The 21,260-nt window shown below is 28.1% G+C and overlaps 4 protein-coding genes across 15 annotated transcripts; 2 read left to right on the plus strand and 2 right to left on the minus strand.

The window, feature by feature from the left end:
- LOC116428052 (putative phosphorylase b kinase regulatory subunit beta) lies at positions 1-6,982 on the minus strand. Of its 6 annotated transcripts, none has more exons than XM_076365343.1 (20): positions 6,938-6,982; positions 5,324-5,442; positions 5,108-5,243; positions 4,792-4,999; positions 4,260-4,616; positions 3,982-4,179; positions 3,692-3,830; positions 3,339-3,619; positions 3,244-3,258; positions 2,463-2,693; positions 2,206-2,393; positions 2,025-2,140; positions 1,812-1,954; positions 1,609-1,741; positions 1,393-1,535; positions 1,111-1,313; positions 887-1,024; positions 558-798; positions 307-414; positions 1-244 (listed from the first exon to the last, which is right to left on the minus strand). In XM_076365343.1, exons 2-20 carry the CDS (start codon positions 5,385-5,387, stop codon positions 68-70), a joined length of 3,219 nt encoding a protein of 1,072 aa, XP_076221458.1. In that variant the 5' UTR covers positions 5,388-5,442; positions 6,938-6,982; the 3' UTR covers positions 1-67. The 6 variants fall into 6 exon arrangements, with proteins under 6 accessions (XP_076221458.1, XP_076221457.1, XP_076221456.1 ...); XM_076365342.1 differs by lacking the exon at positions 6,938-6,982 and adding an exon at positions 5,819-6,684; XM_076365341.1 differs by lacking the exon at positions 6,938-6,982 and adding an exon at positions 5,524-6,684.
- A 408-nt stretch (positions 6,983-7,390) lies between these two features.
- Positions 7,391-10,382, plus strand: drongo (Arf GTPase activating protein drongo). 3 transcript variants are annotated; one of them, XM_031979138.2, is made up of 6 exons: positions 7,391-7,707; positions 8,830-9,311; positions 9,395-9,589; positions 9,668-9,847; positions 9,925-10,043; positions 10,108-10,382. In XM_031979138.2, exons 1-6 carry the CDS (start codon positions 7,541-7,543, stop codon positions 10,159-10,161), a joined length of 1,197 nt encoding a protein of 398 aa, XP_031834998.1. In that variant the 5' UTR covers positions 7,391-7,540; the 3' UTR covers positions 10,162-10,382. The 3 variants fall into 3 exon arrangements, with proteins under 3 accessions (XP_031834998.1, XP_031834999.1, XP_031835000.1); XM_031979139.2 differs by having other exon boundaries at positions 7,394-7,700; XM_031979140.2 differs by lacking the exon at positions 7,391-7,707 and adding an exon at positions 8,035-8,254.
- dock (SH2/SH3 adaptor protein dock) lies at positions 10,108-16,460 on the minus strand. Of its 2 annotated transcripts, none has more exons than XM_031979241.2 (4): positions 16,311-16,460; positions 14,013-14,245; positions 11,693-12,630; positions 10,108-11,537 (listed from the first exon to the last, which is right to left on the minus strand). In XM_031979241.2, exons 2-4 carry the CDS (start codon positions 14,029-14,031, stop codon positions 11,316-11,318), a joined length of 1,179 nt encoding a protein of 392 aa, XP_031835101.1. In that variant the 5' UTR covers positions 14,032-14,245; positions 16,311-16,460; the 3' UTR covers positions 10,108-11,315. The 2 variants fall into 2 exon arrangements, with proteins under 2 accessions (XP_031835101.1, XP_031835102.1); XM_031979242.2 differs by lacking the exon at positions 16,311-16,460 and adding an exon at positions 16,020-16,174.
- LOC116428095 (uncharacterized) lies at positions 16,280-20,730 on the plus strand. 4 transcript variants are annotated; one of them, XM_031979239.2, is made up of 4 exons: positions 16,280-16,420; positions 17,574-18,666; positions 18,741-18,800; positions 18,882-20,730. In XM_031979239.2, exons 2-4 carry the CDS (start codon positions 17,746-17,748, stop codon positions 19,128-19,130), a joined length of 1,230 nt encoding a protein of 409 aa, XP_031835099.2. In that variant the 5' UTR covers positions 16,280-16,420; positions 17,574-17,745; the 3' UTR covers positions 19,131-20,730. The 4 variants fall into 4 exon arrangements, with proteins under 4 accessions (XP_031835099.2, XP_031835098.2, XP_076221464.1 ...); XM_031979238.2 differs by having other exon boundaries at positions 16,290-16,420; positions 17,001-18,666; XM_031979237.2 differs by lacking the exon at positions 16,280-16,420 and adding an exon at positions 16,745-16,896 and having other exon boundaries at positions 17,001-18,666.
- Positions 20,731-21,260: the final 530 nt, after the last annotated feature.

The raw sequence follows: 21,260 nt of genomic DNA on the forward strand, positions 1-21,260 counted from the left end.
TATGTTTATGTTCTTTTTTATTTAAGAAATATACATTTAACAGATTTACAAATATTTGCTAATATAACTATGTAATCTTGCATGTTTCCCGATTTTCAATTGCATCGTTGATATCATGAATAGTTGTAAAACATCCTCCAGTGAGCACATTATTAACAACAGCTCTAGCAAGATATCCAGTAGTTAATGAATAATCAGCAGAAAAAAATGGTGACAGATCTTTAGTTTCTTCTATATTATGATCCTAAAAAATAAACATTATATAATTTATTTCCTATGTAAGCTTTCTAATGAATGTACACATACCTTACAGTACATTTGAAAACTATCTTGAACAAGTTTATTAAGATTCAATTGCTTTTGGAAACTTAATTCTGGATTTCTGAGCAAAATTGTTGACACTATAGTAAGTAGCTGTAGAAGAAGTAATATGATCAATTATTAAATTTTTATTTTTATAGTTGTTTATTGAATGATCTAAACAAAATTTTGTTGTCAAAATAAAAACTGCTAAAAATAGTATTTAAAAAATGTTAAATAAATGGTTTGAACAATACCTCCACAATGATTTGACGATACTCTGGCAACTGTATGTGGTGAAGCAATGATTCTACGAGTAATGCAAATGTCAATTCGGAACGAGTCATATTAGAAAGTGTAGGTTGTTGAGGTAATTCTTGTTCATTAACACAAATGCCCCCTGGACATCGCAATAATACTTCCCAAACATGGTTATAAAAATGTGCAGGTACTCTACATAAACAACCTTCAAGTCTTCTGCGTCCCAACACTGTAAGTCTGTTACAATATACAATACACATATAGTACTTTATATAAAGTTTAGTAGTTGAACATTAAAGGTAAAATTATAAATTATAAATTTTACCTTTCACTGGTTGCCCAATCTTTAACAGTTAAAACTTTTATCAAAAATCGACGAATTTCGAAAGGACTGTAATTTTCAATTGGCTTTGGATTTTTAACGAACATTTGCAAATAAAGCTTTATTGCTTCTAGAACCCATCTGTAAATATATACAGAAAATAAAATTTATTAATAATTATTGAAAGTACTTTTTGTAAACATATTTATCATATAAATCTCATATACCCAATACGAATTTTCAATATCCCTCTAAACATTTCTGGATTCCTTCCAATAAGTCTACCACAATATAATAAAACTTCTTGTTGAAGTACAGCTTGTACAACGTTATGTGGTTGAATCGTAGAATACATTACAGACTGAATTTCTGTTGGTGTCATTGGCTTATCAAATACCGTTTCTTCTTGTCCAATAACTCCAACTGTTATCTGATACAAATAATAAATAAGAGTTGTAAAATTAATAAAATGTTATAAAAATGTTGGTAAATAAATATTTATAGATTACCTGTTTTCCTTTAACAAGAACTCCTGTTATGAAAGGGCTAATACTATCGACAGTGTGATTCAACAAGCTGCTACAATAACGAACAACCATCCAATATCTAAGACAACCTGCTTGTTGATAAAGTGACCTTAAATGATCACCAACTAAAACGGAACAATGAATTAGGGAAAAACAAATTAACATGATTATGTTACTTCGAAGTGCATAAAGCAATACCTGTTATGCCATTAATTTCATAATTAATACCCTCTCGTTTTAATAAAATGCCATACAGTTGACATAGAGAGTAAAGACTTTTATTACTGCGAATTTCGGTCAAAATATTGTACAGCGGTTCATTCATATAATACTGAAATATGAAATAATTAAAATAAGTCTACGTTTAAGCAGGTATTTTTAAGTCTGCTATAGAGACTTACAGAATAATCTTTTATATCTTCTACATAAGTTAAAGCTTTAGGTACATCTGTGAGACTTTGGTATCCAATATAATCATGTTCTAATTGTTTAAACTGAGTAAGTTCGAGATCTGTTTCCATTGTGTTTATAAAATCTAAGTGTTCTAAATAACATCGAAACAAATTATAAATACGTAAGAAACAAAAGTCAGTAATTTAAAATGTAGTATTTACCAATGCATGAAGATGAAATGAGATTTTGCAAACGACCAATTCGTACTTTTGTTTTATCACAATAGCCTTTTTTTAGCATTGCGAAAAGATCAAGCATTTCTTTGAATTGTGGATCTCTGAAACAGAAAGATATGTTACTCATTTATAATGTCTATATCACGACTTTAAAATTGATAAATACCTCATATGTTCTTCTCGTATCAGTAGACATACTGTAGGCCGACCCGAAAGTCGCCAATATTTACCAACAAATTGAAGTTCAGTTTTAATATCATCAATTAATAAAGCCATATCTCTATAAAGATAAAATTCTGATACCTCAAATATTAGTGGATAACAGAGTACTGTCATGCCACATACTCTATAAACCTAAAAAAAAAACGAACATTAAACTCCTGGTTCAAAGACAAATAAAATTATTCAATACACGAAACATACCTTACTAGTACCCAAAGATCCAATAGGTCTACCTGGTCGACCTTGTAAATTTAGTTTACTATTTACACCTAATTTCTCATAAACTTTTACTAATTGCATAGATGATAATATCTGAACAGGTTCTACTTCGTGTGGAGTTTGTGTTTGTATACCATATGTGGCCATCATAGCTTGTAGTCGCATTGACTCAGCGATAAGAACAATTTGTACTACAAGATCAGTATGAGTACCCTGACGTACAAAAATGTTGTAACAGATAAATCATGCATTATTATAATGTAGTAAATAATTGATAAAATAATAAATGAATAATGTATAATTAATGCAGTAAAAATGGTAAAAACAAGAATGTTAAGAAGAATGAAAGAAGTAGAAATCATGTACTATAGGTACATAGAGAAAAAATCACTGAAAAAGAAAAATGAGATAGTTGCAACAAGCATCATAAAAAAGAGCAACTTAAATCATGCCTTCACTCCAGCTTCATGCACTATTACATTACTATAAAGCTTTAAAAACACGTATACTGCAATGTAAAAATTACTAATCTAATAGTGAGAAAGTAATAGTGACTCAAACAAAACTAAAAACTAAAATAAAATCATAAGAAAATATTTTACTAGGCATGTTTATTTTACTAGACATCATTTAATTATGTTAAAAACTTCAAATATGTATGCACTATATGAAAAATACAAATCTATCAATCTAACTCTCAAATATTAAAAGAAAATTGATGCGAAAGACTAAGCTATGCATACAAATATTATCATTTACTTACAATACTGGGTTTAGCCTGTATGGGATAAACATAAGCAAAATAATTTATACAAATGATAATTTAGTCGAAATAAAAAAATATATATTCATACTTACTTGAAAAGCTGAATATCTTCCAGCTTTACGTGGTCTATTATACGAAGGAAGATAACGTCTGATTGGATCTAATTCATTGATATGCAACAGACCAGCAGTAAGTAACTGAGCAATTACAAACATAGCTTGATTCCATAAATAAATAGGTGCAGGTTCAGAATCTGTAGAACTTTTCCGTCCTTTTCCTTCAATACTTGCTATTCGGTAAGTACTACCAGGATCGTTTCTTTCTGTTTCCAAATTTTCTTCAGATACGTAGTAATACATAGGTATTACAGGATCTAATTGTTTAAAAAAAATATAATAATACTCTTATGCTACTATATATATTTAAATTTAATATGATAGTCTACCTCCATTAATATCTTTATGTATTCGTTCTTTTAGTAAATTCTGGTATTCTTCAACTTGTTCTGGAAGAGTTTTAAAAACTCCATCTATTATCATGAAAATGTAAAATAGGGGCCACTCACATTCGATATTATCGAATTCCTATTAACAAAAAAAGAAGAATGTTTCTTATTTAATTATTGGTTTTACAAGCAAATAGTATAATTATGTAGGACAAAAATTACAAATATAACAAATTTGCTAAAAATCAATTTCCAAAAACAACGTACTAACAATTAAATATATCAGAGACCTTGATTTCACCAGATTTGTAGTAACGACGATCTTTGCTTTCTAAAATTGTTTTATATCCATCCCTTCCAAATCTCTTGAAACCATAATTTCCTTTCAATCTTCCAACTATGTTTGTTTTTGTCTCATTATACAATACCTCTTCATGAGTAGCAAATGCAGGAAAAGATATTGTTGGCAATAAAGCTGCATCTACACTCTATACATGAGTAATACTCTTATAAATTTAATATTGATAAGTATATTTTATAAAAAAGTTCTTCTTAAGCAAGATTTTACCTTTGAACTTGATTCTCTTGGAAGCATTGTTTCAAAAATACTACGATTTCTATTATGTGCATCAATATCAACATATATGACTGACCAAGAAGCTCCTTTTTCTCCAAATAAATTACACCCATTGATAGCTTCAAGAGCACTTTTTGCTATACCAATTGAACTTGCATGAATTTCGGGTGTACCATCGTTGTATCTACTACCACGTTCCCACATGCCATAGTCAGGTGTACGATATGCTCTTTCTACATAGTATACAAGATTTTGTACAAAAGCTACTTCATCTTGTGTATATATAATTTGTAATCCAGAGGATATCATTTGTACTAAGAATATTAAATACAGAGAAACGATATCGATCTATAAAAAATAAAATTTAATGAGATAGTTGTGTACGCTTTTTTTATAAAACTATTACACATATCAAATTATTATTAAATTCTGTCTATGATGCAAAATAGATTTGTGTATCACATTTAAAACAATTTAAAAGTAAACTGTTCAAAATAAATATTATATTATATGATATAATTACTTGTAAGTGATTGTAAGCAACATCATTAAAAATCTCATCACCAGTGTCTAAGTGAAATTTACAATGTAATGCAAAACGATTACACTGATTACGCTTGAATAATTCTATTCTAGAAGACTGCTTCACCCAACATTCTAAAATTCCTCGCATACATTTTACAGCTGATTGACCAAGTTCATATGATTTTCCACGATCATCGTCAATGCGTCTGAAATAAAAATATTACAAATAGTATATTTCATTGTATAATGTATAATAGCAATACACTATATATATGTTATAACTATCATTATATTATAAAAATTAATGTAATTACCTATACGCTTGATATAAACTCCATATAGCAGCAGCACAATAAATACTCTCTCGTACACTTCCCACAACTTTATCATTTGAAATTTGTGGAAATAATCCTGTGATACAACTCTGATAACGCAATAATTGTCGTTTAACTGAAGAATATATCAAATTTATATATAAAAGAATAATATAAAATTAATATTAACATAGATACAAAAGTGAATATTCATACCAATTCCATAATAAATATCAAGTTGACGAACAGTATCTTCATAATTTGTTATTTTAAGGAACATATCAATGTCCAAGTCAATAACACTACCTTGTCGTACATTTCTAATTTGGGGAAATCTATAAAGTTAAACAGTACAAATGCTTGTTTTAAATAGATACTTCATAGTAAAAAAAAATTAATTACAGTTCAAAACGTGCTTTTAATAACATCCGAAATTTTAAACCTTTTTATAGTTGTCGGAGTTGTCACAAGAGATGTCATTGTATTTAAAATAATAAAATCTAATTTCCTCTTGAAGTAATTATATTATTTCACAGTGCACATACACGATGTACAAATTATTTTCATTAATTTCTTTTAACTAATAACATCATTTTTTAAAAGAAACTTTAAAATATTGTACTCTTGAATGTAATAAGAGATAAATCCGTTCGAAGGTGGTGACCAAAATAGTAAAATCTTTTTTTCAGTATATCATATATGCATATTAACCTTGACTACCCACTTTTCGACGATTGTTTTGTTCATACTACTGTAACCAAACGTAATTGGCACAGAAGATCTTATGTACTATCTTAGATTTATAAATAGAAATAAAAATTCGCTTTCTACAAAGTTATTCTCCATCTATTTTAGATTTGTAATGAATGAACAATGCATATTTTAATTATTCATATGAAAATATCTTACAATTTCATAATTAAGAGCAATTGAGATAAATAATAAGAAAAATGTATGAATGCATTATAATCAAATTTTTTTGGTAATCAACTTTTTCTTAACTTTTTTGTGAAATCACGTGTGATTATTTACAGACAACTATACAATACATATAGCATTTATGTTAAAGATGTCAAAGGTGGGGTTCCTCATGCAGCAGATTCTTTCTCCACAATCAATTGCTGTGTATTCCAAGAAAACTTCTTATTGTGAATGAAACTCAAAAACTGTTAAAAATAATATCGCATATTGTTCATTGTATTATGGATTTCATATATCTCTATGATATAGAAATATTTCTTTTAAATATATATCATATATGTGGATGAATATAAAGAATTGATTAATTGATGATTTATTCGGAGTAAACTTAAAATTTTGTAATCCTCTACGAAATAAAATTATTCATTTTTTATAAATTTCGTATATGTTGATGCGAAGATACATATATTTTTAAATCGAAGTAACTTTGAACTCTTCCTTGACAGCAATAATTTGAAGGACTTTATAAATTTGTCTGAAATAGACACAATTATTCTCTTTTTAATATTTCTGAACATTCCATTTAATAAGGAGCGATATATATTTTACGGAAAAGATATTCATATTCAGCGGCCATTGATCCATATGTAGCAGACTGCGTCGAAGTTTTGTGATTTGGTGAAAAGTGGGGGTAGTTTACAAATAGTTTGGATTTTACTGATCTCTATATTCACAAATATTTAAAATATTTATATAATTTTTATAAGTTTTTGTTTCGGACAAATATAATATAGTATATAAACGTAATTTATAATATTACATTTAATATATGTAATAAATACAATTTATTCTCTTATACTTTATTCTCTTATATTGGAAATACATAATTAAAATAGCATAATTACTCACGTATGCGTATAAGGAGTTGTTAGTTAATATTACACGTTACATAATTACAAATAGAACTTATTCTAAAATAATTTACTGTTTAATTAGAAATGATTACTTTTCATGCATTAAAAATACAAAACAGCTGAATAAATAATCTAAATCTCTTCATTAGTATATAAGTACATATTTATAAATATCGTTTACAACTTAAAAATTTTCCATATTTCTTAAGAAATTAATTTGAAGTTTACTTTTGCAGGTTCCTTTCTGTAATTTAAAATTAAACAAAGTACGAGTAAAGTTATACAGTATAAATTTTTCTTTAGTTCCAGTTTCAAAATAAACGTCGAATCGCTTTTCTTAATGTATTTACAATTATTCTTTAAAATCTGATCAATAAATATTTCTATTCCGATATAAAAATATTCCGCGAGTGAAAATTCGCCTTTAAAGATTGTTGCGAACATGATTTGCATTTGATCCGTTTTCTCGAGAAACATTTTTAGAATGTGTTACGGAACACGTACGATTGTCGTGACAGAAAATTGAGTCAGTTCCGCAAGCAGACCGCGAAAGGAGTCGTGTCTCTGTTCCGTTTAGAATTACAAAGTACCTTCATAAATGATGGCTTCCGCGAAGAGAAAGCAAGACGAGAAGAATTTGAAAATATTACGCGAGCTGGTCTCGCAACCCGGTAACAAAGAATGTTTCGACTGCCATCAGCGAGGTCCAACTTACGTCAACATGACAATCGGTTCGTTTGTCTGTACTTCTTGTTCTGGTATGCTGTAAGTACATGTTACTTGTAAGAATCCAATAAAGTGTACCAACAGTTTCTTTTGTCGTTTAGACTGACGAAACGATTATTTTACTTATTGTCTCATTGTGTCAAGAGCAAGGGTACTTTCGCATTTTTCTCGAACGGTACTCGGTGATGATAGATTCGAGATTAGCGCTAACTAAATGTCAACGATACGAATACATTAGAAAAGTTATTTCATTATTAATAAAAAATTAAGATATTGCTATTCGCATGTGTAAGTAGTTACATTCTGGCGAAACACGTGCTACAGACGCGCTTTACTGTTATTTTATGTAAAAGATAATGAGTCACTGTAAAATATTCGTGTTTGTACCCAGGAAGTTAGCATACTATCAGCATCAGTAGTTTCTTTGTGCGTAGTTGTTGTTATCAATGGTCAAAATGTTACATTCATATATATAAGGAAGGAAATCAGTGGTTGTATCATGAACGTTGTAGACTAAGTCATCAGACAAGTCATAATCATACGACACAAGGATACATGTTGATAATAGATCAGTCTATGGAAAAATGTATGATACCAGAAATATAGTTTTACGATATAAGCATTACTTAGTTTTAAACTATTCGACAATTTGATTGATGCTCTTTGTAATTAATTACATATTTAATTTTTTTTAGTACAGAAAATATTCATTTAAGTTCTTGAGATGATAGTCAAACACTAACATTTTGAAAATGTAATATTTTCCTTATTTGATTAGCAAATAACATTAACTGCAATTTTGTGACAATCACGCTACTTAAAGTGAGAAAAAGCAGTTTTATAGGAGATTATTATTTATGTTAAAAAATTACTGTGCTAATAGATCTTAGATACATTACATATGTCTTTTTTTTGTAAACAAATACAATCTGTTGAATCATTTTCTGTTACTTTAACAAGCATTTTAAGTCGATATATATCTTTTTTCTTTTCAAATATTTAATTAATTTATTACCATAATAAAATTTTACTTAAAAGGAATATTTAACTTACATTTTTTAAGTAATAAAAAATAAGATGGATGAATACCTCTAATATGAAATATATTATTAATTTTTAAAAAAAAGAAAATTTTGTCATTAGTTTTGTTTAATATTACAGGCGAGGCTTGACACCACCACACAGAGTAAAATCTATTTCTATGGCAACATTTACACAAGAAGAAATAGATTTTATAAAAGAACGTGGTAATGAATATTGCAGAAGGATATGGTTGGGCTTAATGAATCAAAATTCCTCTCAAATCTTAGACACAAAAGACGAACAAAAAATGAAAGATCTAATGACTGCAAAATATGAACTTAAAAGATACTATCTGGATCCGTCCATGGCAAATCAAAAGTCACAATCATCGAATCAAATCAACATTCCAAGGGTTCCACACTCCGGAACATCTACTTTATCTCCCGTATCTGTTAATTCTAATAATTTTTCAGCAGATTTCGTAGCTGATTTCAGCAAAGTTCCTGATCCATTTATTACTACTACAGCACCTACGAATAAACTCAGTCAACCAATTGTACCTCAGCCATTCTTTGCCAATTTTGACAACAATCCTATTTTTAATAGTTCAAACAATACAAGTAAATTAAAGATCCAATCTATTTAACGTACAGAAAGTAGAATAATATAATTCAAATAATAACTATTTATTTTTTATATTTAGATATTGAGTTGACAAGTCCGTTTAATCAGACTACAGTAAATTCTACAAATACAATGAATGCAAATGGAGCAAATATGCCTCCATCAGAAGATCGTTACGCAGCACTGAAAGATTTAGATTCCTTAATGAAACAAACTCAATTAAAAGATGATACTATAACAACTCTAAATACATCTACATGGAATACCAACAATGGTATACATATGTCTTTTATACAACTAGCTTAATTCGTTAATATTTTCGAAATGTATCTTATTGTCGTTACTTTTCTAGCTTCAAATTCAATTTGGAATGTTGGAAATCAGACTACACATGTAATTTCGAATCCTTTTGCTGCTGGTGATTTATGGCGACCAACAGCCAATGTAGTAAATAATAATACACAATCGATTGATACCTCTTTATGTAATCCTATTAATCCATTTAAACCAGTACAATTCCCTATGAATAATGGTAAGTTCCTATTTGAGTAACATAAAGTACTTGTATATTTAAAAAAATTGAAAGTAAATTAAATATAAATACTTTAGATCCACAATGGGTAGGTATCGGACCATCTAGTAACAGAGATGTAATACAACTTAGTCAATTAATGACGAACAAAGTATGGCAACCAACTCTTCCAGCTTATCATGCAAATCCTTTTATGGTACATACATTCGATATTCTTTTATATTTATGAAATACATTTGAGTACATATAACATGTTTCAGGTTGGTTCTGGTGTGAGCAACATGACAAGAAATTCGAACAATCCTTTCTTATGATTAAGTAAGCATAAGTTTTTAATGGAATTAAGAACAAATAATGCAGACCTAAAGTATGTTTAGATTAGGGCAATTGTTTATATATGTGACCTTATTGGCAATTAGTGCCATTAACTTTTATCCCCAGGAGCACCAATCTCTTATTCATATAACTAAAATAATACTTTTATTTATGAATATAATATACACGTTAAATAAAGATTAATATTTGTTACCAATTATGCGAGTATTATGTCTATTACAATTATTACTGGTTACTATGAATGGATTGTTATCTGTATAAATTAAAAAATTGAATATTTTTACTTTCAAAAGAAGTTTATTTATGCAATTAAAAATCATTATAAATATTAAATAGTATTACATCTACATATAGATATACAGAAGAAAAATGTTTCCAATTTCCAAAACATTTTCAAAATTATATTATTCCAAATTTGTAAATATAAATTTCCATATTAAAGTACTATAAAATTAATTTTTACAAAATACGTATATAATTAGTCGTGTAATGCATAAGGACTGAGACAAAAAAAAAAGAAGATATTTTACCGGATGCACACTTAAATACAGTTTATTTACTTAAAAATTTCTAATAAATACAAAATCACAAATGAACACTTAGTCTTTGTCATAATTCAATACCAATAGATTTAGAGTAGAGATCCACTTAATCGGTCATAATTGCATAATAATTAACCATTATTTCATCATTACACTTGCAGTCTACATTATGTGTAGTTGTAAATATATTATTAATCGTAATAACATGGTCGGTTGTGTTTTACAATTACATATGGATATAAAGAGAAGCCTTGTGTGTGTGTGTATGTGTATGTGTCACTAGTCAAATGTCATATAGCTGCCGTACAAATGTTTCATTCGTCTTTCTTAACTTTGTAGTTTTGTTTGCTAAATAGTTTGGAAGCTCCAATGAATGGTAAGAATTGCTGGTAGCAATTACTTAGAGTAATAAATTATTTATCAGTGTAAATGGACAAACAATCAAGAAACACTAATATATGAGTTCACCAATTATGTTAATTGTTATGTATAAACATACGAGATGTGTGATATTGATATTACTAGGCAGGCGTCAAGTATCTTAAAGATACATTTCAAAGCGCATGGACCGTTTCATGGCACGAATTCACCTAGCAACCATTACTACTGGGGTTGCCTTTTGGCAATGGGCGCACCAAGTATAACTTTTCACCCTGCTTGTTAGTATAAATAGGCGCTCGTTGATAATGGTCTACCAACTGATCTAGCGTATGGAATTTTCTTTGACCAATACAATATAATGCTCCTTCCACGTGTACCCTAAAATGCTTATTACGTCCTGGAGCTTTTAAAGATACTGAATAATCTCCCACCTGGAAAATATAATGTTCAAAATTAGATCAACTACATACGTATATATCAGTTTACTGTTTACTTATTGAATATACACAACTAAATTAAATTGAAGCAATTAATTGTTATCTAACTGTCTACATAAATGAAATGTAATACTAAATCTAATACTTACATTAGTTTCGCTATCTCTAATTAAAAAGTCGCCATCATGACCATGTTGATTCAACAGTGTATCACACTGTGAGCGTGAAATGCTACCATAGTACCAAGGCTTTCCAACAAGATGTGGTCTATCACCAGGGTCTGGCCTTCTCTCGAGAGAATCACCTGTACTAATCTCATTACTTGTCATTCCTCGTTCACGATATGGTTGCGTCAAATATTCACTGAGTTCTTGGAGATAATTGCGTGGTACAAGACCTATTTGCCCTTGACTATTTCTTGCTTTATACCATTCAGGATCCGCTGGTGGACGATCAAGGATTTCTAAACGATCGCCTTTTTCAAAGGATAATTCTTGATCATTGTTGGAGGAAAATGAATAAAGGGCCACAACAATATCAAGAACATTTTCCGCCATTGCATATGTGTGAAGAGTATCATCCGCGTCTCCTTCTTCTTGGGTATAATTTGATGGAAACCAACCCGCATGAGTACCACTTTGACCTCTCCACCATCCATCATTACTCTTTTCTAATATTAGAATTCTAGTGCCTTTGACAAGTGATAGTTCATCTGCTTGTTGCGCTTGATAATTGTATTTGACAACTGCTGTACCTATTGCTTCGCTTGGATCAGCAGGCAGACGCCTTGCCATAATTGGAGATTCTACAGCTCTGGATGGTGAATTACTAGATGGTAAAGTTTTAGAACCGGAGCCCTTTTTGACTTTCTTTTTGATACTATCGAAAAGGGATGGTTTTTCTTTTTTGACATAATTACTTGGCACATAGCCAGCTTGACCTCTTGCACTTTGTACTCTCCACCAATGTTTGGAATCATCAAGTAACAAGTAACGTTCGTTCTTACGTAAGTCTAACTCCTGAGCACCTTGTGCTCCATAGTCATATTTAGCGACAACATAACACACGTCGTCTTGACTTGTCTTGCCTGAAAATGATTTATAATCACATTTTTTTCTGAAATATTGTATTGTGAAAATACTAGTAATTTAATAACAGGTTTTTAAATATATCAAGTTATAATTTTTAATAAATGTTACAATTTTAAAATAATAATATTTTCAAATTTTAATTTATTATGCTAGATAACATTTAAATTCAAATTCTAGGAAAATAAATTGAAAATCTATGAACTGACAAAAAAAAAATTTAGTACAATTCCAAATTGAAAACGAGACAAAATCTACTGTATTACCTATTTATTACAATACAATACAATACACAGGCGACATGAACTGTTACAATTACAGTCAAATAAATTAATAACCATAATTACATGAACAAAGAGAACAAATAATTTCAATTATGTTATAGAACAGCAACAAATTATATTACTAAAAGATTTATAGTTTAATTAAGATTGTAAAGAGAAATAAATTATTCCTCTGAAATGTTTTACATAATATGTTCATGTAGAATATAATAGATTTAAGCGCATGAAACTTAGAAGTATATTCTACACATGGAAAAGTAATCGGAAAGGTCATACAAACATAGGTTCAGAAATACTTCCTGCTTAAGATATAAACACTTCTAGTTTACTCGCTTTGTTAAAGAAATTACAGGATGTTATTTTCTTCCATAGCTATGCACGTCTTTTATCAACAACTTATGGCTTGTTGAATGCAGAATGTTATAAATAAATACATATTCCATATATATGTAATATGTTAAATACAGAACACAGTAATAATATTTAAAATTATAAATTCAAATATAATATATATTTATTCAATAGGTTTTTTGTCAAACACCATCACAAACAAAGTATTCGCCTCTTAGGGAGAAAGCATTATTGGACTTAGATTTTCATGACCTTACTTCAATCTTGAAAGTAGAAAATGTTCCTAAAATTTATGCTCCTATATTTATTACCTCTTCTACACTGTTCTGAATATATATTTCATAACATATACTTATCTTATTAACGTTACATGTAAAAGGATGTGTATTCAAATAATTTGTTTTGAAGAAAGACATATCGATTAAAAATTTATTTAAGATATTGTACATAACAGTTTCATGTCTATCGTAAACTATAATTAAATTAAATTAAATTTTAAATATATGAAACACGGAATGCAAAAACATATATGACTATTATAAAAACTCAACATTTATAATTATTAAATTCTTTCATGGCAATTCGATGGTATACGTTTTGAAATTTATATAAAATAGGTATTCAAGGGTACATAACGCTTTGTCACAAAGATACATTAATAAACTATTCTCGCCTGACAAAATATACAGAAATAGCTATTGAAACAAATTAACATACAAAGCAAAGCATACGAGAATAAAACGTACCATGCTTCATGGCTGCCATGTGCGAAAACAGATATATATGTCTGAGTGGGGCGTGAGTAGCTGCTACTCACACGCTACTTGCACAAATCTTAAGTCTGCTTGTACTGTGTCGGCGGCGTGAGTGCAGCAGGCATTCATTCTTTAGCTTTTTGTTTAGTGTTGATACACCTGCTGATTTCTTTGCTCAGAGTCCATCGTTCTCAAGGGTAGGGCAAGCATATGCATTACCAACACTTTAGGGAAAATGAAATAACAATCATTAACATGATATAATAGATACTATAACACTAAACACTTAAATATATCATAATATTAAAAACGAACACTATCATATTCTTTCCTGATTTTATTTTGTTTGTTTATATTTAACTGCATAATTGTAGAAAAAAATGTATCAAGTCAATAATAATATACCATAAAAGTATATTAATATTTCTTAATGAGAAATATCGATATTAGCATATATAATTATACAATTTGTCATAAACTGAATAAATGGAAACTTTATTTATAAGTGAACAGCATTATATGGGCAAAGTTGGCAGAAACTATTGTTTTAAGTGTTAAGGTAATAGTGTCAATAAAGAAAATTTGTTAAGCTATAATAAAGCTTATATATTAAAATGGAACAAATTTAACAAAACTTGTATAAAACGGAACAAAAATTTTTTAAAAATTTGCGCACTAATAGGAAACAAATTTTATTATGTTATAGAAAATAATATTACTCTTGTTTGTTAATCACAATCCTAGATCTGGTACTTTCGATTTGCAGTGTATATATTTTAGTCTTCAAAAGATTAGTAAATTAAATATTTATAACTCCTTTGAATAAGGTAAATTATCTAACATTAATTATTTATATTATGAAAATAATATAGTTATTTAATTTATTTTATAATTGACATTATTAAACTATTATCAATAAATTTTATTAGAGGTGCAATAATTTTTACATTACTTAAAAACTTGCATGATACATACAAATATAAAAGTAAATTTTTTAAATTATATAGAGTACCAGATGATAATGTCCTAAAATATTAAACGTCAACTGTTTATGAACAGATCTGGATCTGATTTTCTCTCTTTCTGTCTTAATAATGAGAGTTAAGGATTTTCAGAAAATAGCTAAGTTGACAGAAATTAATTATCGAGATATCTAAACTATTAATTATAATTCTAAAAGCAATAAACTAATTTTTAAGAATAAGTGCTTGTAATAGCTTATATATAACAAGTGGTTCATTTAATGACTCATTTGATTAGGTTTTAAGAAAATCACAATATTTATTTCAATTACATACATAAATATATCACATGAAAATCTTTGCAAATGAAATTTTTTAACATAGAAATTGAATAGTGTAATCTAGAAACAATAATGAACTCGAGAGAAATAAACCACGAGTTCCATCAAATATATGAATGAAATTACATTGATGATTGAAATTGAAATGAAAAGAAGCTAATTACCAAAATAGGTGGTTACATTTAATAATTGCAATTTAAACGGAAAGTAATATAAAATGCAAATAGAAAGTATACAAATATAAATATATATATAAAATGCCAAATGTATTTTAACCAATAGAATGCATATGAAAATCATATAAATTGTAAACTATACTATTCAAACAGATGTAAATAACAAAAAATATACTAATATGGAAAAATTTATATCATTAAATAAGAATACTTTAGGAATGCATTGAGCGTTAAACTACAAATGAAATCATTGAAATCGTAAATAAATCCTCACAGCATTTTCCAAACAATAACTGCAGTGAGTAAAATCGTGAAAAACAAAAACATCTGTGAAACAGGCAATCGCAAATACCATTCAACTGTCTACTAAACTCATAGAAATACCGCAAAAGCTAATACAAGAAAATAAGAAATAGTTCTACACACATTGTGCCGTTTTAACTACAACTTATACTCTATAAAATTCGGTAAATGTCATACGCGACTATTTCGAATGAAACACGCGAATGTATCGCGTACCGTAAGATATTTACACAGTGTAGTGTACAATGCGTAGATAAAAATCAAATAATTATTCCCTGATCCCTTTCGCGCAAACCTTAAATAAGAATCAGTGACTTTCGAAGTACGTGTATATAGAGTACGTTCACTGCCTTACTGCCTACCATACTATGAAAGCAGAGTAAGAAGCGTGTTGAATGCAAGGGGATAACGACTAACGCGAGTCAATTTAGCCGCTCGTTTCATTATCCATTGAGTATGATTACTTATTGTTTTATCGTTTAAAGGATTAAGTGAACACTAACTTACCGATTTTTAAACTTGACATATTTCCGCATACAAGCTTCGAAATTTTACGTCGTTATACAGCTTGTTTTCCCCCACCCCAGGCCGCAGCCATGAACGAGAACGACTAGAGCGTATGTATAGGGGATTGAATCTTTATGGGGAATCGGGTCGAATGAAGGGGGGAAGTAGAAATTAGGGAAAGACAGCACGAGTCGTAGAGAACTCCATCCAGTAATAGCTTTTATCCACCGCTGCGCTGTCAATAAGCACTAGACACAAAGATACAATGTCGCCACTTTTGCGCACTACATCAACCTCCTCGAGTTCGAACAACGTGCAAACTAATTCTATGTGAATACTGTTTTATTTTTTTTTAATTTTTTTCCACTTGTATTCGTTTATACGACCCCTCCCGCAAAAGGAACAGACCCACCCTTAATCCAAAGACATCGAACAACCATGCGCGCTACTGAGATCATCGTCCCTGTTAAACTTGTATCTAACGCGATGCTGGCGCCATGTATGGTGTGATATGTAAATAGTATTCCTGGTGTTTCCAATCGGGTGATCGATATGTTACTTAAGTACTGGTTTCCGCTTATAATCGGTATGATACAATTGTATATTGATTATCAGTGAAACAATAAATAGAGTTTCGTGTAATTGGTAATATCGTTTTGGTTTTGGCTTTAATATCGTTCTCCGTTTCAGCGGTTTTCAAAGTACAATATTTACCGCCATGGAACTTCCCATAATAGTTATGCCTCTTTCACAAATGCGTAAGAAATCTGAGATCTACACTTAACAGACGAGAAAGTTAATATATTGACATTCTAAAGGCAAACGAATGCATAATGACAAGTGACATATAAGCAACTATATAGGTGTTCATTTTGCTTGTGCTTAACATATGTTCATTGTAATCTTGCTTAATATTTTTTAATGTGATTACATTGAAAAGATTTGAAGCATTTTGAAAAATGCAGTATGTATAGCAAATGCATTTCATGAAAATGAAAAACACATAAGTACAATTGGTGCTAAAAATGAATTGATATTATTTAGCATTTTATGGTAGCGATCAATTTTTACCTGTAATTAATAATAACATGGTGCAATTAAGAAACAGAAAGTTTATGGAAATTTTTTGTTGATCACATATATCACAATTTTATATACATATTTCGAAATAATGGACAACCTATCTGATTCATTTAAAGGGGATGTAGATTCTTTTACATCAACGGATTCTTTGCAATTAATAACGGATGAATTTCGTATTAGGCATTTATCAACACCCGACGTATCTAATACAGAATTATCAAAACGTGTTGCATTATTGGAATTAGAAAATGAACGGCTTAGAGTTGATTTAGAAAATCTACGTATTGAACTTAATGCCAGAATTGCAGCAAATGAAGGACTTAAAGGAAAAATTATAGAGCTGTACGTAGAAATGCAATCGGTACTTCAGGAAAAGCAAAAATTACAGAACACTCTAACTGATACATATAATCGTTTAGAAGCAGCTGAAGTATCTACGAAATGGTATCAATCTCAAGTGCATAATTTACAAGCAAGCAAAAAAACTTTGCAGTTGGAAATTGACACTTACCAAGGAATATTACAACAGAGACAACAAACTATAATAAATATAAATACAAGGTATAAACAATTAAATGTGAATTATACTGATCTTCTTCAAAAACATCAGAAGGAGAAACAAGGTTTGGAATATGAAGTGCAGAGCTTAAAAACACAGAATCATTCAAACAGCATTGCGAAAACTACGGATAATAATGTATTATGTACTCCTCCGGATATATCTACAAAATTAGAATTGACAGAGGATGAACTACGAGAAACTAAAGCAGAATTAAAAACTTTAGAAAAACGTCTTTTAGGCAATGAAGTGTCTAAAATGCTAATGGAAAATGCATTGACTAAACAACGTCTATTAATTTCATCTATGGAAGACAATATTCAGAAATGTGAAACTGAAAAAAATCAAACTGCTGATACATTGCGCAAAACTGAATTTGAAATTCACAAATTGAAATCTGAAAATGAAACGTTGCAAACTACTCTCCTTTCTTCTAAGCAGGAACAAAGTCAGATAGAAGATGCAATTTTTCAGTTACGACTGCAATTAACAAAAATGATTGCACAATATAAACTTCTGAAATCAAAAAACATAGAAGCAGAAGAAAAATTAAATTCGATGCAAGACGTGATAAATGAGAATAAGCGGTTAAAAAGTTTATCGTATGAAGCTAACTGTGCACTTATTAGGAAACTTCGACAAGAGAAACGTAAATTCAAAAATTTGGAAAATAAGTTATATGGCGTGGAAATGAAAGAACGATTAGATGATATGGTAATAAATGTTACCCTATTAATATTTTAAAATTAAAATTTACTTGTAGCAATTACATTGTTATTTTGTTTTAGAAAAATAAAACTGAAATTTCCTTGCGCGAGTGTCTAAAGCAGGTTTTAATGAGAAATAAAGTAATATTAATAATTTTCTATATATACATATGTATGTCATTAAGTATTATATGATAATAAAGAGTATTTTTGTTTTTGTAGGATTTAAAAGATCAATTGAAGGCACTAACAAAAACTTCAGAAGAAAGTATTGATGAAGGATATGGTGATATTAGCATTACTAGTTCCATTTTTGTAGACATTCCATCTCCCAGTTCCATTAATCCAGTATTATTGAATACAGCTTCTAGTGTTCTCTTGAGAAGTAAAGACTTTTGTAAACCAATGCAAATAGAACTTGATCATTTACAACTAAAGTTAAACAAACTAAGAGAAGAATGTATTGCATAATATTAAATTACAAATTGTATAAATATTTATATTTTTAAAAGTATTATTTTAAATTGTATATTAAAATAATAAGATATTATAAAATATGTAATAAATGGTGGCTGGACATGGAAAATAACACAGGTTAATGTACATATTAAAATAATTAGACATGTTATTTTAAAGTATTAATTTAATATTAAATAAAAGACTTATTAAAAGTTATATGAAGCGTAAATATATCATGTTACATTAAATCACATCATTGTTACCTATGTAAAAAAAAATAATTGGAACACTAATCATAATTTTAATAAATGCTTTATTAACATTAAGTAAACTAAACACTTGCAGTTGATTATTTTTAATTTTAATAATTAGAAGTACTGACCTTGTATGTACATAATTAAAACTTATAACAAAATACAACAATATTATTTCATAATTCTAGATATATATTTAATGCTAAACATATAACATACAATTTTATAATCTGCTATTTTTTAAAAATAATTTAAAAATGGCATCCATCTGTAAAGTGTTATTAAATTATTGTGTCATAAAACTAAATAGCAGCTTAAATAAGTATCGAATATTAAGAATTCGTACAGTTATTTTAATTTTAATAAGCGTAATCACTTTGTAATGATATGAGTGTTCCAACGACAAAGGAGCATATTAGTAGTAAATAAAAATCATTATGTGAAAAGTAATACAAGGAAGTTTAATAGAAATATTGAATCGTAAAAAAAATATTTCTTGAGAACAAAAATTTGAGCTAAATAGAAGTACCTAATTTATGATATCTTGGATATAAAGTCAGGAACTGTAAAAAATAACAGCCAAATGTGATTCTTCAGATTTGTAAGTTGTTATATTAAAATTGTATTATATTTTACATTAGTAATCTTAAGGAATATAAAGGATGCCATTATAATTAATTATCAAAATTTTATTTATGATAAATTTGACTTAAATGTTTCAAGACATGCTGCATTCAGATAATGTTAGTATACTTTGAAACATTTTAAGAGAATGTCTTTATTACATTTAGGTCAAATGATAGCTAAAATTAATAAATTTGTAATTGTGAATATAATGAACATTAAAAAGATTCAATTTTTATCAAAACAATATATACACATATGTACAAAAGCATATGTAGTAAAGATTGTGTTATAATTTTCTTATTTTTCTTTTTAAAACTATTGCAGGAAAGTGTATTATCAAATGAAAAAGAGGATATGAAGTTTCTTTTCTTTATGAATATATGCTCTAAAATATGCTTTTCTATAAATATATATATATACATATAAAAATGAATAACAAACAAAAATGTGAAGTTTAGATATTCTTTTAAAACCTTTTTCTGTAAATGTATGTCCCAAATTTAAGAAACACGCATACATAGGAAAATGTATATTTCACATTATATTATTTATTGTGATTATTAGTCTAGCGAAATATGATAATTGAATTAATAATTATATTTTTACTTTTATCAAAAATAAATAAATATGCAATAAATACATGTTATAGCGTATCACAATTGTAAATTAAATATTTTCCAATAATGTTACTATATGAATAGATAATGTCATTTCTTATTAAAAGTTTGAAATAAATTATTTTAATGAATAAATTCATACCGACAATATTGAAAATTAATTAATAATATCCTTACATGAAAACTATTTCTATTAGCTTTTAAAAATATAAATTTTTTTTATTATTTTATAGAAATTCTTTCTATATTAATATTTTATAAATTACAATTATTTTAATGACTTGAAACTATAACGTAACATCTTTGTTTTTACATAAAAATTCATATTATTGTGACAAAAATCAATACTTAAATTTACTTGTATTGGAATGATTTCTTTTACTTTGTCACTCTTTCATAAGTATCACAATTGTAAGGAAGATTTTTTAAATTATTACTAAAATTTATGTTCGTGTGCAATAAAGAATTATTTACAATAAATATTTAACATTAAAAGTATTTTGATAGTTATGTAAAGTTGAACTGAAGTTTATACAGATTTTAAATATATAGAAAAATTGTAAAATCAACGATATAATAAAATTGATAGAATGGAGATGTTATGTATATATATATATATGTATATATATGTAAATCAATCTACT

Source organism: Nomia melanderi, chromosome 3, assembly GCF_051020985.1.
Source record: "Nomia melanderi isolate GNS246 chromosome 3, iyNomMela1, whole genome shotgun sequence".
NCBI lineage: Eukaryota > Metazoa > Arthropoda > Insecta > Hymenoptera > Halictidae > Nomia > Nomia melanderi.